The following is a 17,519-nucleotide window of genomic DNA, read 5'->3' as shown; positions in this document are numbered from 1 at the left end:
GCAACACTGCCACTATTATTAAAATCAGTGGTTCTCTACCCCAGGGGACATTTGTCAATGCCTGAAGACATTTTCATTGTCACACCTGGGGTTTGCCACTTGCACTTAGTGGTAGAGTATCTGCATTTTCATAAAAACTGAGTCTTCATTCTAAGCTCAAATACTAATTATATGTAAATTCAGGACAATGCTCAAAAATTTCCATCCATTTGTATATTCCGCATTTTAGTGCAATGTCCTACTATTTAGTGAAAAAGTTTTAGACCATTCATATCTTTGAATTATCCAGTAGCTTGTAAAACAGCAAATTAAAATTTGTAAAACACTTTGAAGACTATTGCTCTGAAGTCATACAGTACTTATAATGCAAAAATAACCTTAATCTATGAAAATTCTAAAGATAATCTAATCAAGTAATGTATTTCTAACTATGCTTTGATGCTCCAGATCAATTTACATATTCCTTGATATCATCTTTAAAAAAATTTTAATGCATTTTATTACTAATTATATTCTTAAAAGATAAAAAGAAAAAACGAAACTACTTCAGAGTCTTCTCTGTATGCCATTTTAAAAGGTACCAGTGTCGGGCTTCCCTGGTGGCACAGTGGTTAAGCATCTGCCTGCCACTGCAGAGGACATGGGTTCAAGCCCTGGTCCGGGACGATCCTACATGCCGTGGAACAACTAAGCCCGTCTGCCACAACTACTGAGCCCAACTGCCACAACTACTGAAGCCCGCGCGCCTAGAGCCCATGCTCTGCAACAAGAGAAGCCACCCAATGAGAAGCCCGCACACCACAATGAAGAGTAGCCCTCGCTCACCGCAACTAGAGAAAAGCCCCTGCACAGCAACAAAGACCCAACGCAGTCAAAAGTAATTTTTTTTTAAAGTACCAATGTCATTAAAGGCCAAAGGAAACTAATTTTTACAGTCCCTGTTTAAAATTCTACAAAGCCTTTAAAGCGTATCTGTCATCATAATCCCCAGCCACTGGCAGTATTGCACAATGCACATTTTTTATACCTAATATTGTAGAGCCATATTTAACTAGAATATTAAAAGAAACTTTAAAAAATAAAAGCTTATTAAAATCTTAAATATTTCATTCATTGAGTAGTTTCTTTGTATTTAGAGAATAAAAACAGACACGAATCTGCTAAACCTCACCACTAAGCCATGTTTCACATGCCTAAAAATGACACAAGAAGAAATTTCATTTTTCTATCTTTTAAGCTTTCTAGTTGATTCAAACCATACATGAGCTCAAAGAAAAACCCTTCAAGTTAGTTCGTGAGGGAGAGCAGTTATAGTCTAGCACACAGAAGGAGAATGTCCTTGACCTCATCTTTTGACATTATTTTTGGATTTTTTCTAAGCTGTTAACATAAATTATTCCTAAATTTGCTGCCTCATTAAGATTTAACAGAATTATCCCAACAATTTGCTACCTAACTTTTCTTCAAAACTGAATATAGTCATTTTTCTTGATTGTTTACACAAAGGAAAAAACTTGAAAATTTAATGATACAGCAATAAGTAAAAATTTTAAAAACATCCTAAAATAGGAGAATTTTCTGTATTTTAACATACATGATGATATCAAGTATTTTCACAACTACATTTCCCAGAAAGGAACAGAATGCACAAATCATTTTTCATCTTTTCGTAAGACCAATAATTTTCACATTACAAAATGATGAAATACAGAATTAAATGTAGCAAATGCCTTTTAAAACCCCTAAAGAGCATCATATTTTTCAATTAGTATAAAACAATTATCTTACCAAAAAAATTAATACACTCCTAATTTCAATCAGCTTCTGATTGTTCCCTTGCATTTTTCGGTGTTGACTTACCTTAAATTATTACCTCTCGTAAGAAAGCATACAAAACCAACATATGGGCAAATCCACCCAGAACTAATAATTAAGCAATTCTAGCCAGTTAAGAAATATTTAGGATTTATTATAATGCCATTAAATTTCTCATCTTTTTATTTTTAAACTAATGTGTAATTGCAGGTAGTGGAGAAACATACTTTCACATGCATGCAATTAGGATATTTTTATGCAGTCATTCTAATTCATTTTCCAATTCTATTTCTTAAAAATATGAAAATCATGATTTTCCAAAACTAAAGCATTCCAAATGTCTAATAACGTGTTTAAAAATCAAAGACCCTTATAAGTCTGAATACTTTTTTCTTTAAAACTAGGTGCCAACAAGTAAGAGGCCAAAAGTAGAGCAGCTCATTGTCAATGTGCTGGCTTCCAAAAGCTTGTTTGCAGGTCACTTAATTGGAACTTGGAATACAGTCTCCCATTGAAATAATGTTATAAATGCTGCTCCTTTTCCCAGGCCTTCCCACAAAAGCCCATAAGTAGTTTCAACAGAAAATTAACATTCGATACTTTCAAACAAACAAACAAAAAAGGTGCTCATACGAAAGATATGAAAAGTATCTCCTGGGCTTCCCTGGTGGCGCAGTGGTTGAGAGTCCACCTGCCGATGCAGGAGACACGGGTTTGTGCCCCGGTCGGCGAAGATCCCACATGCAGCGGAGCGGCTGGGCCCGTGAGCCATGGCTGCTGAGCCTGCGCGTCCGAAGCCTGTGCTCCGCAACGGGAGAGGCCACAGCAGTGAGAGGCCCGCATACCGCAAAAAAAAAAAAAGTATCTCCTAATCTTGTCCTATTCCTAGCCCTCCTCCTCATATTTGCATTAAGCTTTCTGTTACCCACAAATAAGTCTCTTGAGAGGGAAATATTAAATTCTTTGGTTTCCAGGTTACTTGAAGCTTGTGTGCCCCACTATTACAAGTCACCCTACCCCCTGGAAAACAAAGTGCCATTGAACCTATATTATAAAACCAGCATTTGTAACACTGTACTTATTATTTATAAACGTTCTGGTTGGAATTTGGTATGCCAGAAACACACCTTCCACCCCGAAATGACAATATTTTGTGTGTGTGCACCTACTCTTGCCAAACTCCGTTCTAGGTACTGGGAACGACCTGAAAAACTTTGTGAGGAAGATTAACAAGTGTCAAATTTCAAGGATGGCAAATGACAAAAGGAAAGCCATGAAAGTGTTGTGTTTTGTTGGGGTTTTTTTGGTTTTTTTTGGTGGGGGAAGGGGTTGCCCTAGTCAGGGTGGTCACGGGTGGGAGAGGTTTGAGCTGAGATTTTGGCATTAACAAAATCAAAAGGAGAGGAAAGTAAACTCCCAGCCAGAGAAGGCTTTCCAGAGGGCAGAGGGAAACTGGCAAGTTCAAACAAGGCCAGAGGGGCTCAAGCAGAAGGAACGAGGGCTGAGGTGGAAAAGGCCAAGCCATGTAGAACCTTCTAGAATATGGTAAAGCCTCTGTCTTCATCCTAACAACAATGGGAAAATACTGAAGTGATAAGCATGTAGGGGATGTGTCCAGATTTGGATTTAGAAAATAATCATTATCACCTCCCTTTAACAACTGAAGACACCGAAACTACAGCAATTAAGTAACCTGACCTACATCCACAGTGCAGTTTGTAATCCAGCTGGTATCCGAACAAGGTCTGTCAGGTTCCAAAGCCTGTACTCTCCTCACTTTCTACAGAACCTCCAAGAAGTTGAGAAGCAGAAACAAAGGTTACAGGGTGAAACAAAGCAGCTTGCGGGGTGAGAACTAAGGGTTGCAAACAGTTCTCTCATCCCCTCCTCTCATCTTTGCAGCCTGAATCCTGAAATAAGTAGCAGAAGAAAAGAATCTCTCCACCCTCTTTCCCCTTGGTCCCCTTCCCTGCCAGCCCTATCCCAGCACATCACCCCACCAGTCTTCAATGGAGGAGGCGGGAAGCCGGCACAGGGCTGGAAGCGGCTGGGGCAGGCTCAGAGGAGTTGCAGAGCTGCTGCTCTGACCAGCAGGGCCAAGAACAGAGGCAGGCAGGGAGCAAGAGGAAAGGAAGGACCTCAGCAAAGCAACTTAGAGAAGGGCTCACCCAACTTCTACACTCACAGACGCTGGAGTGAAACAATCTCTAAGCAAGAAATCAAAAGAAGGAACCTGGCGTCTCTTCCAATCAGAAATCATGTGCCCTTGGGGACATCACATGGCCTGTTTCACAGGCAGTTTCCTCAGGACCTGGCCTCCGTCTGACTGCTTGCTTAAATAGCACCACCTGTGGCTTCCTGCTCTCTTCTCATTCCCATAGGTACACGTGATCCTAAATCTCAGAGAAAACCTGTCCAAATAACTCACAAGTATTTTAATACATAATTTCTGATTGCATTAAACTTTGCATCAGCTAAACACTTTTAAGGGCTATTTTACTGTTAACCCGCCACTACGTACCAGTAAAACCAAAGTCTGATTCTTTACTGTATCAAATTCTAAAATCCTGTATTGCTAGGTAATACCATTTCTCTTTTTATGTGTTTCTCTCCCCAACTAAACTGTATCTCACAGACTAGATACTTCCTAGAGTGTCCTAAAAGAATTTATTTTTTTCTTTGATATTTATTTCTTTGATTTCAATTTCATTTGCTTTGATCTTTAAAAATTCACTAGCATTGTGTAGAAACATTTTAGTTAAATAAAGGGAAAAGCAACCTGAAAACATGCCCAGTTAAGAGATCAGAGCCCACAATCAAACAGAAATTCAGATCTAGCTCTTAAGATATATGAAATTGGGCCAAGATATAAAAACAGTCAGTCATCCGAATAAGGTGTTCTTTCCTAAGGCATTTTTAATTCCTAACTCACTGCTCTAGAGGTCTTAGATACTGCAGTTTTCTCTCTCAGTCACATATAAGGGTTTCTTAGTGTGGGCCAGTTGGCTGGTCCCATTTCCTATTACCGATGCCACATTAATTTTTCAGACTTTTAATAGATTTCTACCGAGTTTGTCATGCACTATTAAGTTGGTACAACAATGAGTAATTTTTAAAGAAACTACGTTGCAATAATCATTACCATGAACTGGACTAAGCAGCAGGAAATCCCAGTTTACTTTTCCCACAGAGATTTCAGAATCTTTTTTTACCAGCTCTCTGCTTCTGAAAGATTCCTCCACTATGATGAACAAACACTTAGAAAGGAGCTTGACATGCTACCCGGCAACACTTTTTCAAGTGGCTTTTGCAAAATTATTGTTTAAATATGATTGTTTAAATAGTATTTGTTTGTTTTTGTTTGCGGTACGCGGGCCTCTCACTGTTGTGGCCTCTCCCATTGCGGAGCACAGGCTCCGGACGCGCAGGCTCAGCGGCCATGGCTCACGGGCCCAGCTGCTCCGTGGCATCTTCCCGGACCGGGGCACGAACCCGTGTCCCCTGCATCGGCAGGTGGACTCTCAACCACTGCGCCTCCAGGGAAGCCCTAAATAGTGTTTTTTAAAATTACTGTTTATACATATTCTATATTCCCTGTGTGGCCCAGCTAAAAATGCCACCAAAGACTCTTAAAAGCTGAGAGCAAATGGGCTTATGAGCATTTAGTGTACCTTAAATATAATTTAGAATAAACTTAGTAAAAATAATTTTTTAAAAAAATAGCACCTCTTTGTTGGTGATCGGAATGGATAGGAAATAGTTGGGTTGACCATCTTTTTGCTTTTTTTTCCTCTTCTTTATTTTATCTTTATTGTTCCATTCCTTTTCTTTACTTCTCTCCAAATTTATCTGAGGTACATCAGTGACTAGAGAAAAAAAGTCAAACAACATGTCTAATGCATTTAAACAAAGATAATATAATCAGAAAAAAAACAAGCACTATACAAGTAGCAATCATTCTTAACTGTCATTTTCAAATCTAAAATAGGAATTGGCAAACTCTTCTGCCAAAGACCTCATAATAAATATTTTAGGCTTTGCAGATCATACGGTCTTAGTCAAAACTACCCAAGTCTGCTATAGACAAAACACAGATGAATGGGTACAACTGTTTTCTAATAAAAATTTATTTACAAAGCAGATAGATGTGGCCCATGGGCCATGGGTTCACTAACCTCTGATCTAAAGCATAACTAACCACCATTCTCTTCCCCTTGCCACAATTTTCATGATGCTAGGAAAAATCACTTTTTCATCCATCCTGTATATGTATATTTGTAACTTCTACAACAAAAGCACTTGCAGCAGTGCCATTCAAAGTTTGGTTCAGGGCCAGTGTCACACTACAAACCATTTGTTCCAGAAACTGAGAGAATGCTTTATAAACTTTCAGAGCAATTAGGCAAAGTAATTTTGTCTGTCAAAGTTTGGCTTCTATTTTATAGATCTTTTTCTTTAACACCTTTTTGCTAATAATTCATGTTTTATTATATTTTACAAAAGTATCAGTCAGCAACAAGTAAGAAATTAAAGAAAAAAAAATGGTCCTTGACCATAGATAACTTGAGAAACACTTAGCATGCTTTTTAAGGTCATCTTCAAAAGACATTTCCAACACCCAACAACTCTTATTATGAAGCTATACCCCCAGAAGTAATTTCCAAATCAGCGTGAAATGCCATTGTCTCTTTTACAAATTCTATGAGGGGCTTCCCTACTTGTGCAAAACTACCATTAATTTATTTTTCAGGTGTGCCTTCTTGAACAGTAGCTTACTGTTCAAAATACAGTACATCAGAGAGACTTTGAAAAATTCAAATATAATTGTATATTCTGAGGTATGATTTTGGAAAGAGGGAGATGAGGGAGGAAGCACCTTGCCTTACATTCAGTCCTATGAAGTTGGTTTCCTCTTTGGGATCAACTCTAACAGACCATAGTGACCAAGAGCACAAGGCCCATGTGCATCTAACTAAACTCCTTATTTTACATACGATGAAAGAGAAGAGAAGAGAAGAAAACCTTTTTAAAGCAGCTCAATGTCACAGAGTCAAGCCTGGTGTCTAGACCTTTTAAAGGTCTCCTTCTAGTGTACTTTCTACTGGAGCAAACTGCTTCCCTCTCGCAGTTCTAGATGAGTAGTTACTACTGCACACAAAACCAAAGAGCGGAAGGAAATGTCCTTATTCTGTTGTTCTTTGAAATATTAATAGTAAACAATTTTTAAATGAATGCTGCAAATAATACTTTAATGCTAACTTCTAAGAAAAATAGTAGAAAACGTTTAAAATTTAAAAATTAAGAGTCTGTGGGAATAGACATGCTTTCTTTCTAGGATTAACATATCTGTGAGCCCTAGAAAAAGACTTAAGACAGGGGTAAATTAAGAGCAAGGTGATCTGGGTAATAAGTCTGACTGTATCATAATGAGTTAAGGCAAAATTACCCAGTCTGTTTGTGCAACCATTTCTCTACTACATTTCTCAACAATATGCATAATGATTAACATGGTTAAAATGATATATCTTCACAGAGAACACATATTTCAAATATAAATTATTAGCTTCTTTTGTACCTGTGAGCTTGTCAGAACTTTTAAAAAGTTCGTAGCATTCTCTGTATTACGAGCATTATCTGAATTGCCTCATAAGATGCCACTGGGTTTTATTTCCCATGCAGCTTTTTTCATATGGAAAATCAAATCAATACACTGAGCTGCTTGTAATTTCAGATATATAAGAAATAGTCCTACCATTGATTGTAGTAACATGAATTAAATGTACTAATTTTAAACAAAAGCCACAAAATATGCTAATGAAGTACCACATATTTTAAATCCACTTCTAAAATACATTCCTAGCCCACCTCCATCTGCTGTTAGTAAACTGGCACTCTGGAAAAGGAAACCATTTTTAACATAATCTGGGCTGGAATCCTGGCTCCACACACTAGCTGTGTGACCTTAGATAAGTCACATAAGTTCTCCTGACCTAAGTTTCCTCCTCTCTAACGTGAGGATAATAATAATAGGTACCTCATAGGAACATTTAAACATTGACTTAGGGACTTTCCCTGGTGGTCCAGTGGTTAAGACTCTGTGCTTCCACTGCAGGGGTATCTGACAGTTATCAGCCTATGCCTTTGCATAAAAGTAATCTACAAAAGGAAAAGGGGGAGTGGAAATGGCTGCTGGGAAGACAACCAGCAATGCAGCAGAGGCAGCACTAGATAGTGAAAGGGCACTGACCCAAAGACTAGTCTTCCAACAAGCATCTTTCCATCAATTTACTTCATTTCTTTATCTGAGAACTTAAAAATCTGGCCAATCCATGGAGAAATAGCTAATTCTAGGTTTGGGGGATAAAATGTACAAGAGAAGGCTAGAAATTCAAAGACTCCTGGGATCATGTCAGAAGGTCTCCAGAGCCAGTTTGAAAGTTCCCCCACAGGCCAAAGATGGGACAATTTGAACATCAAATGACCATAACAGTAAACTTCTACACAACTTGATTTCTTCAATGATAAACGTGCACGCGTGCATGCACACACACACACACACACACACACACACACAAATGAAAACAAAAGGAGGAGGAGATCTAGAGATCTCCTAGAAAAGAGACTGAAGAGATGTATCAAATATAATGCATAGGCTTTGGTTCCTAAATCAAACCAACTTTTTAAAAATTACAATACAGGGACTTCCCTGGTGGTGCAGTGGTTAAGAATCCGCCTGCCAATGCAGGGGACATGGGTTCAAGCCCTGGTCTGGGAAGATCCCACATGCCGTGGAGCAACTATGCCTGTGCGCCACAACTACTAAGCCTGCATGCCACAACTACTGAGCCTGCACACCTAGAGCCTGTGCTCCGCAACAAGAGAAGCCACCGCAGTGAGGAGCCCGAACACCAAAACGAAGAGTAGCCCCCACTCGCTGCAACTAGACCGCGCGCAGCAACGAAGACCCAACGCAGCCAAAGATAAATAAATAAATAATTACAATACAATCAGAGAAATGTGAATATGACAAGGTATTTGATGACATTAGGAATTACCATTATTTTTCTCATGTAGTAAGGATATTTCAAGTACGCTTACTATTATATGCTTAATAAGATTCCTCATCTTTTAAGGATATGCATTATTTACAGAAAAAATGAGCTCTCTGCGATTTACCTCAAAATAATCCAGTGAAGAAGAGGTAATGAATACATGAGGCTCATTTATACTATTCTACTTTTGAATATGCTTAAAAGTTTCTATAATCAAATTAAAAAAAAAAAAAACCCAGGGGCATGGGAGGAACAAAAGCTGCATAATCTAGTAACTAGGGGTCTCTTCTGGTTCTAGTTTTCTGTGATTTGGAATAAAAGTACCAACTGTTACTACCTATACTAATTAGGACATTTTACGATGAAATTAAACAAAGAATGGTGTCCAAACTAATAATCCAGCTGATTTTATAACCTTTAGTTTATCTCAAAATTAACATAGTAGAACTAGAATCCTAAGTCTATAGTCTAGTTTTTCTTTTTTCAAACTGCAAGTATCAATCCACTAGTGGGTTATGAAATCACCTTAGAAGACAAAAAAAAAAAAAAAAGCACTTTTTAATAACTAGAATGGAATGGATTGGAATGAAAGGAAAGCAAAGCAAAAGGACAGAATGGTAAACAGTACACTGCTTACGATACATGTATTACTTAATGAAATTTCAGTTTTTTACATATATATGTATATTGGGTGGCAAGGTAAAATCTATTTCTTACTTTGAACATAAGACACACTTTTGCTGTATTTTACTCAATATAACAGTACTAAGAAGAGGAATAGACTTAATAAAACAGTATTTAAAAGACCACTGGAGTGTTCAGTATTTTGTTTTACACATTACCTGTTTAAAACTAAAGTGTCCTCCTGTCTGTAGCTACTCATTTTTGCCATTTCAAATGTTTCATAAGTCCATTTTGCAGATATCCAGAGAAGGAAAATCATAATCTCTGAAGGTAATAGTTATAATGTGAAATAGGTCTAATAATTCTGGTATTGTGAGAATGACACAGAGTAAAGCCCCCAACTCAGAATGCAACCTCCTGGTAAAAATAAAGAAGTACAGGGTTTTTCTAAATTCCCTTAGCTTTCTCTTATCAATAACTATTAAACTTCCCTCTGAACTGGATTATCTACATTTTTCTTTTGTTAGGCATCACAGACAGGGTAAAGTTTAAAATTATCTGATGTGAGTTGGGCAAAAAAGGGGGAAAGAATTCTGTGAGTATTTACTGTTATAGTACAGTTTAATATACCATTATAAGTAGTTTGTCTTTCTATTTCTGTGAGTCCTGATGATTTATGGTCAACTTGCTAGGCACTTGTTTGCATAGCTTCTTTGCCTTTCATTTGCAGGTTTATTTGTATGGTTTATTTGCAAGTTTATTTGTATGGCCAGAGTATAAAATCCCTCTTTTCCTTACTGAACTTCATTTTATTTCTAGCTTTTAAATCATAATCTAAGTTCTAAAATACAATTTACTGTTATACTTTTTATTTAGTGCATATGAAAATACAATAAGCAAAGTATTCAAGTAATACCAAGTTTACAATAAAAACATTAAAGATCAATGACCATAGAAGCAAAATGTAGAAAGCTTTTGGCAATATGCCCTGGATCTTTCACTGGATTATTGAGTAACTTTATTGTTTAGCCAAAAAAAAAAGTATCAGTTGTAGTACAGCCTGTAAATGCATCCCATAAATTTATTACATTTGTTAATTTTCATAATGATTTCAGTAGCCATTTTAATGTGCTCTAATGAATCTGGTCTTGTTGACAAAGGCTGTAACTCTCTCATCCATGAGTTGGCTTTTTTTTACCTAAAGCACCACATATGTCATTTTATGTAAATTAACTAATTTTCCTAAAGTTTGTTTAATTCCCTCGAAAAACTACAAGGGAATGAATTATGGGAGAAATTAATGTAATGAGGTAGTCCATCTGTTATTGTTGGTGGATTGTTTTCATACTTGCTGTTAGCCAAAAGGCTGAGAATGAATTCGATTTTGCTTTTATATTCTTTTCCTTTTTTCTTGTTACTTAAGCAGTCAAAATCTTTGAAGTAACCATTCTTAAAACTTAAGTATACAGCTTAGAATATTACCTTCTATATTTCATAGAATTACTCTGAATAATCTTTGGCAAGTTACTAAAACTTTCTAAAAAAATAATTTACCCCTCTCATTCACTGTGAGGATTAAGAAATAATAAATCATTTACTGATGTGCTAGAAGCACTCAATGATATTATTATAAAATACTGCTCTCAAAGGGCAAGTATTTTAATACTTAATTCAACAAATATATTTGGGCAAAAAATTTTGGTAAGATTAAATTAATAAAAATTTACGGAGGCAAGTTTGTGCCACACACTGCTGTAAGGACAGCATTAACAAATTGAATCTTCCCAACAACCCTATGAGATAACTACCATTATTAAACCAATTTTAGAGATAATGAAAGTAAGCCCAGACACTTGTTCAAAGTACACAATAGGAAAGTGTAGAAGCAAATTTTGTCCCTTGACAGTCTGACTCCACAGCCCTCACTTTTAACCACCTAACTTTAACACTATTAGTGATATCTTAGTGGATAGTATCAAAAAAAAAACTGAGTTTCTCTAGTTCTCTGTTTACTGAATTGATGAAGCTTACATCTTTAAAAGCAAGTTTCTAACCACAACTAAAAGCTTTAATCATATTTTTTCATGAAAAGTATCAAGAGCATTCAGGGACTTCCCTGGTGACACAGTGGTTAAGAACCGCCTGCCAATGCAGGGTACACGGGTTCGAGCCCTGGTCCAGGAAGATCTCACATGCTGCAGAGCAGCTAAGCCTGTGCGCCACAACTACTGAGCCTGCGCTCTAGAGCCCGCGAGCCACAACTACTGAGCCTGAGTGCCACAACTACTGAAGCCCGTGCACCTAGAGCCCGTGCTCCACAACAAGAGAAGCCACCACAATGAGAAGCCCGTGCACAACCACGAGTAGCCCCCGTTCGCCACAACTAGAGAAAGCGTGCGTGCAGCAACAAAGACCCAATGCAGCCAAAAATGAATAAATAAAAATAAATTTACAAAAAAAAAAAGCATAAAGAGCACTTATAAAATCTGAAGATTAGAAAAAGGAAAAAAGAAACCTCCCATCTTAACACAACCACTGTGAATTTTGGTGACAAATCACCTAAAGTATTTACACAATTGTAAACAAACAGCACATATATTTTCCCCCTACTTTTTCACTTTGCATTTTATATAGGAAATGTTCACTATTACATAGTCTTCAGAAATATTTTTATAATATATAAATATATAATAAATATATATTTATATAAATAATATATTTAATATAATTTAATAATATATTTATAATTTATAAATATATATTTATATAAATAAATATATATATAATATAATATAATAATATATAATTCCATACTATGTAGTCTAAAGGCACTAGTATAGCTTATTCAACCACACTCTAATGGACACTTGGGTTTTCCCCAATATTTTTACTATTTAAAAACTAAATACTATTTTACTATTTAAAAACACTGTGACACACATATTTGTAAATAAAACTTCTTCCCACAAGACTATGTCCTTATAGTAGGAATTCCATGAGTGACTCTACCCCATGTATGAACATTGCTCAAGATCCCAACAAACTCCATTCTAAAAGGACTATAACAGTACATTGTCAGAAGCCATGTAGATATAACATTAAAATCACTGAGTATTATTTTTAAGAGATATTGCCAATCTGATAAGTTACAGTTGTATTTTGACGTGCATCCTTTGATACTTATGAAGTTGAATAATTTTCCATACACTTGTTTACTGAGTTTTATCTTTTACACCCTTTGCCAGATACCAATTATTTTTTATTATTTGGGACAAATATTTGCCTTAAGTCCTTTCACAATAAAATTTGAAATATGCATTACAGGCTTCCCCAATAAATTACAGAAAGGTACAGGATATAATTTACCCTTTTTTAAAAATTGACTCAGGACAATCACTTACTATACCAAGTACGGAGATTCAATCTTCATTTGATACACATTTTTCTGTTACAAAATTTTTTTCCAGGTAAAGGGAGGTTTCAATTGATACTTTAAAATACTTAAGATTCAAAGTATTTTTTAATATACTACTTAATAGTATTAGCTAATGAATAAGGAATAAAATGATAATTTCCCATATCTCTAAAATCTTCAATAATTATAAGGTTAGACCTAGAATTCTGTGAGCTAAAATAAGGATTACAGTAATTTCAGTGAGGAGAACTGAATGCCACATTTAGGAAAGACATGCGACAAAAAAAAAAAAAATCACTGAACTACTCTGTTTTGAACCTTGATTTAAGTGTGGCTTCATAGTTAAGGGCTGTGATTATCTTAAGAGAGTAGAGTCATTTAAACTAAAGCTCTCCACAAATTTTTACACTCTGTGGGAAGCATTCTAAGTTATTCCTATCAGCAGTAGAATGAAAGACTCTCCACTGCACGCTCCCACTCAACCTTCAGAGGCAGGATTCACAGCAACCTCAAACCTCTGGATGGTTTACTGGGTTTCCAACCAATTGACCAACGACCCTTCCGCCTGTAAACAGAACAGACCCATCCAGGTCCAGGTCAGCAACTCACTAATGCTGGATTCTCTCCCAGAAAACATTCAACCTACAGGGCCAAAGGTGTGGTTCAGGTTGTACTGCTTCCTCAACATTTCTGAAAGATTTTCTTTTTACATACATTTGTATATTTTATTTCATATATATATATTTATTTATTTTACTTACCTTTACTTATATTTTTATGTATTTATTTATATTCCAATACATATCATTTTGGCCAGTAAACATCTGTTAGATGAATGGGTACTGCTGAATTAGCAGTAGGTCCAGAATAACTGAGGTGGTTATAAACCATGGAATGTTGTGGCCCATTGTTTTCTGAAGTAGCTTATAAACTCCAGAATGATCTGGCCCCAAATTCTGTGAGAATGCCTTAATATTATCTGTGATAGTTTTATCAATAGACTACCAACAGACAATTATTAATTAACAACCCAAACTCAAAAACATGACAAGTACTTAAGGTGAAGTAATTATTAAGAAAAAAATATATGTATCACTAAATTTACTATTCATTGCTTCTAAACACATATTTATTTAATAAAGTACTTACTTCCACAATCATCTATAATATCGATAGTAGCAAATGGCAAATCTACCAGAGAATCCACTGTGTTGGCTTCAGATTCTTCTGACATTTCCCTTTTTCTTGACACATTTTCACACTCATTGGAATTTATTCCTCCTTTAACATCACAAAAAGAAAAGTATATTATTTTATTTATTTTAACTCATATCCTAAGCTACAATAACTCAACTAACTGAACTCAATATAAATTAACATCTGTTAAGAAATGCTAAAACTGGTATTCAAATATATTGTACAGCTATTTATATAAGTATTTATACCATGTTCTCCATTTTTATAAATGCATTTTTATGTTAAACAGCTTTAATAATTTTCTGAAGCACAGTACTCAACTCAGGGTTAAATGAAGTTGAGTTAATCAACAAGCCTCAAGATCCTTTATAGCTGCATTTTCTTAATTCTAAAACTACAGTTTTTCACATACCTTTTGAAAACAAGCCAACAAGGTTTTGGCAGTCTTTTTCATGTTTATTTTTTAACAATATCACTTACCTGTTCTCATCTGTACAAGCTATGACTTTTACTTTTTTCTTCATAAAGACTTTTAAATTTTTTTGTCTCCATTATTATATTAACATTGGAAATTCAAACGTTAAAAACACATAGCTTTAAATACGCTTTTCTAGAAATTCAATGGTTAAAAAGCAAAAAGATCTTACAGTTTCCCGACAGCTCTCCCATGGATACACATTAATATTAGAGCCACATTTCACATCTGGTCCTTGTTTTGTTTTGTTTTTATGGGTGGAACAATCATATTCGTTGGGAGGAGGTTAAGGGAAAGAGGGTGTCTGTTCAAACTGATAGTCAATTGCTAAGTTTATCAGTAGGTGGTCTCCCCAGTACTATTATTCTCCATGCTTTTATTGACAGATACAAATGTTGTTTGAACTAGAACTGAACAAAATCCTGGGATACTTATATAATTTCTACTCTATATATTGAGTAAAGATTAATTTACCACTAACAATATTAAAGAAGTCATTTATTTCATTCTGCTGTAATCCTCTATTTTCATATATCAGGCCTTAAAAAAACACACTCCATTAAGAATATGGCTTCAATATACAAGATAATAAATATCCTGATAGGTCATAGCTAACATAAACAAAAAAAAACTAAATTTTTATTGCAATTTGGGTAATCTCTAATATTAGTTACACACACACACCCCTATTTTCTAGATAAAAGCAAAAAATGACAATAAAACCTTTTTGTTGTTGCTTTTTGTATATCAGCTAATCATGTTCAATACCAAAATCAAAAAAATTAATAGTACATTCTTAATAATGCTATTTATTTATATTACAGTTCAAACCTTATTGAGTATGAGTGCCTGGCACGCAGGTGTTCAACAAATGTTAGTTTACTTTAAATCTAATCAAACTCACAACTATTTGAAACATGTGAGAACAAGTAAATGTTTCCTTTCTATGTTTACACTTGCATTGAAAAATACAAATGCAGCTTATATTTAAACAACAGTTTTAATAGATCAACACATATCTTTACATTTTGGGGCACATGCAGCTATGCAGAAAATATCATCACTGACCATGTTGCTTACACTTAAAAGCTAGCAACAAAGAGTATTTGTGCAGTTACAAGTGCACAAAGCTGAATGAAAATCTGGGCAAAATGAAATAAACCCAACTTTCATTTTTCTATTTTACTCTTAATCTAAGAACTTAGTAATAAATTCTAAGGATCTAATGTACAGCATGGTGACTAGAGTTAATAAACACTGTACTGTATACTTGAAATTTGCTAAGAGAGATCTCAAGCATTTTCACCAAAAAAAAAAAAAAAGTGAAGTGTGGATGCGTTAATTAACTTGATTGTGGCAATCATCTCACAATGTGTACTTCTATCAAATCATCACGCTGTACACTTTAAATATATACAGTCTTATTTGCCAATTGTACCTCAATAAAGCTGAGGAGGGGAGAAATTAGTGATATTAAATTGGCCCATTTAACAGTGACATCTCAATACTAGCTCCAAAGTGCCACTTGGAAATATACTGGATTCTTGGCAATATGTGGAATGGGGAAGGAAGGCTGAATTCTATGCTCACGTTTTGAAGGCAAGATGAAGAATTAAATAACATGATGAATTAAATTTAGTCATTTTTTAAATGAAAAATGTTGTTGAAACAATTAAATGTTTACCTTATCTTAACCAATTAATCAACAACAATTAGAGAACAAGTGCTATGTGGATCACTCTGGCTATACCAAAAGAACAATAGAGCAGTGACAATGGTGATAATAGTGGTGTTTGGGTAACATGCAAGGCAAGCTGGCTACTATAAAAGAAAGGGTTTGGGACTAGAAATCAGGAGACAGGGACTTCCCTGGTGGTCTACTGGTTAAGACTCTGTGCTCCCAATGCAGGGGGCCCAGGTTCAATTCCTGGTCAGGGAGCTAGGTCCCATATGCCACAACTAGATCCCGCATACCTCAACTAAAGATCCCGCACGCGGCAACGAAGATCTCCCGTGCCGCAAGTAAGACCCAGCACAGCCAAATAAATAAGTAAATATTTTTTTTAAAAATCAGGAGACAGATATTCTAGTATTGGACCTGCCACTCACTTGTGATCCTGGGCAAGTCGCGTGAATTCTCTAGGCCCTAGTAGTTATCTCATCTATTAGATGACAAGGTTGTCCTAATTGAAAAATTCTAAAGCTTGGTTGTACATTAGAATCACCTGAAGAGCTTTTTTAAATGATCAACATCTGGGTCTCACCCCAGGCCACCTAAATCAGAATCTCTGGAAATGAGGCCAGCCTCTTGCACTTTTATAAAGCCTCGCAGGGTGACTCTAACGTGCAATGAAGTTTGAAAACCACTGCTCCCCTTTCACTTATTCCATACCTTGATTCTGTGCCAGACTAAGAAATTATGTTAACAGTTGAGAACAATCAACTTAAAAGTAAAAACTCTGATTAATCGTCTACTGGCAGGGAAATCTTTCCCGATGACCAGCTCAGGGCTGAGTGAGGTAATCCAATCTCCTTCCACATACAATCACAGCATGAATACATCATGTTATAGATGTCCACTTACATGTCTTCTCCATTAGACTCTAAGCTAAAATGACCAGATAATTTACAGCCCAAACCAGGGCTCCTTTGAAAAGTGAAACGGGGAACTTTTCCAATTACACCCCTATCTGTCTGTATGGTCGCCCTACTCTAAGTTCCTTAAGTGCTACGTCTTATCCTCCTTTGATTCCTCAATGCCTAGCACAGTGTCCAACTCACAGGAGGTGCTCAATACACTTGTACTGAACAACAAAGGTAAGTACCCATTTGGGAGTGGTTAATAAATAACTCAAGCTCCATGGCCACACAGCTATCTCAGTGCTCCTAAAAATAATTCCTGGTGTTTAATGGCATCCTTAGCACATCACAGATTCATTTT

At 35.9% G+C, this 17,519-nt stretch overlaps 1 protein-coding gene across 4 annotated transcripts in view; it reads right to left on the bottom strand.

Moving 5' to 3' along the window:
- The window catches only part of AKAP7 (A-kinase anchoring protein 7), a 140,629-nt gene that overhangs the window by 119,395 nt on the left and 3,715 nt on the right, over positions 1–17,519 (bottom strand). For all 4 annotated transcript variants that reach the window (XR_009558816.1, XM_060283733.1, XM_030853446.2 and 1 more), the window contains exons 2-3: positions 14,056–14,187; positions 5,542–5,681 (exon numbers count right to left, since the gene is read on the bottom strand). Coding sequence is in view for 3 of the 4 variants with exons in the window: in XM_060283733.1 (XP_060139716.1) it covers positions 5,542–5,681; positions 14,056–14,187 (272 nt within the window). In the remaining variant the exon portion in view is untranslated. The remainder of the gene's footprint in view (positions 1–5,541; positions 5,682–14,055; positions 14,188–17,519) is intronic.

This window comes from Globicephala melas, chromosome 14 (genome assembly GCF_963455315.2).
Source record: "Globicephala melas chromosome 14, mGloMel1.2, whole genome shotgun sequence".
NCBI classification, from domain to species: Eukaryota; Metazoa; Chordata; class Mammalia; order Artiodactyla; family Delphinidae; genus Globicephala; species Globicephala melas.
The sequence above is the reverse complement of the archived record's forward strand: the minus strand, read 5'-3'. Positions and strand labels throughout refer to the sequence as shown.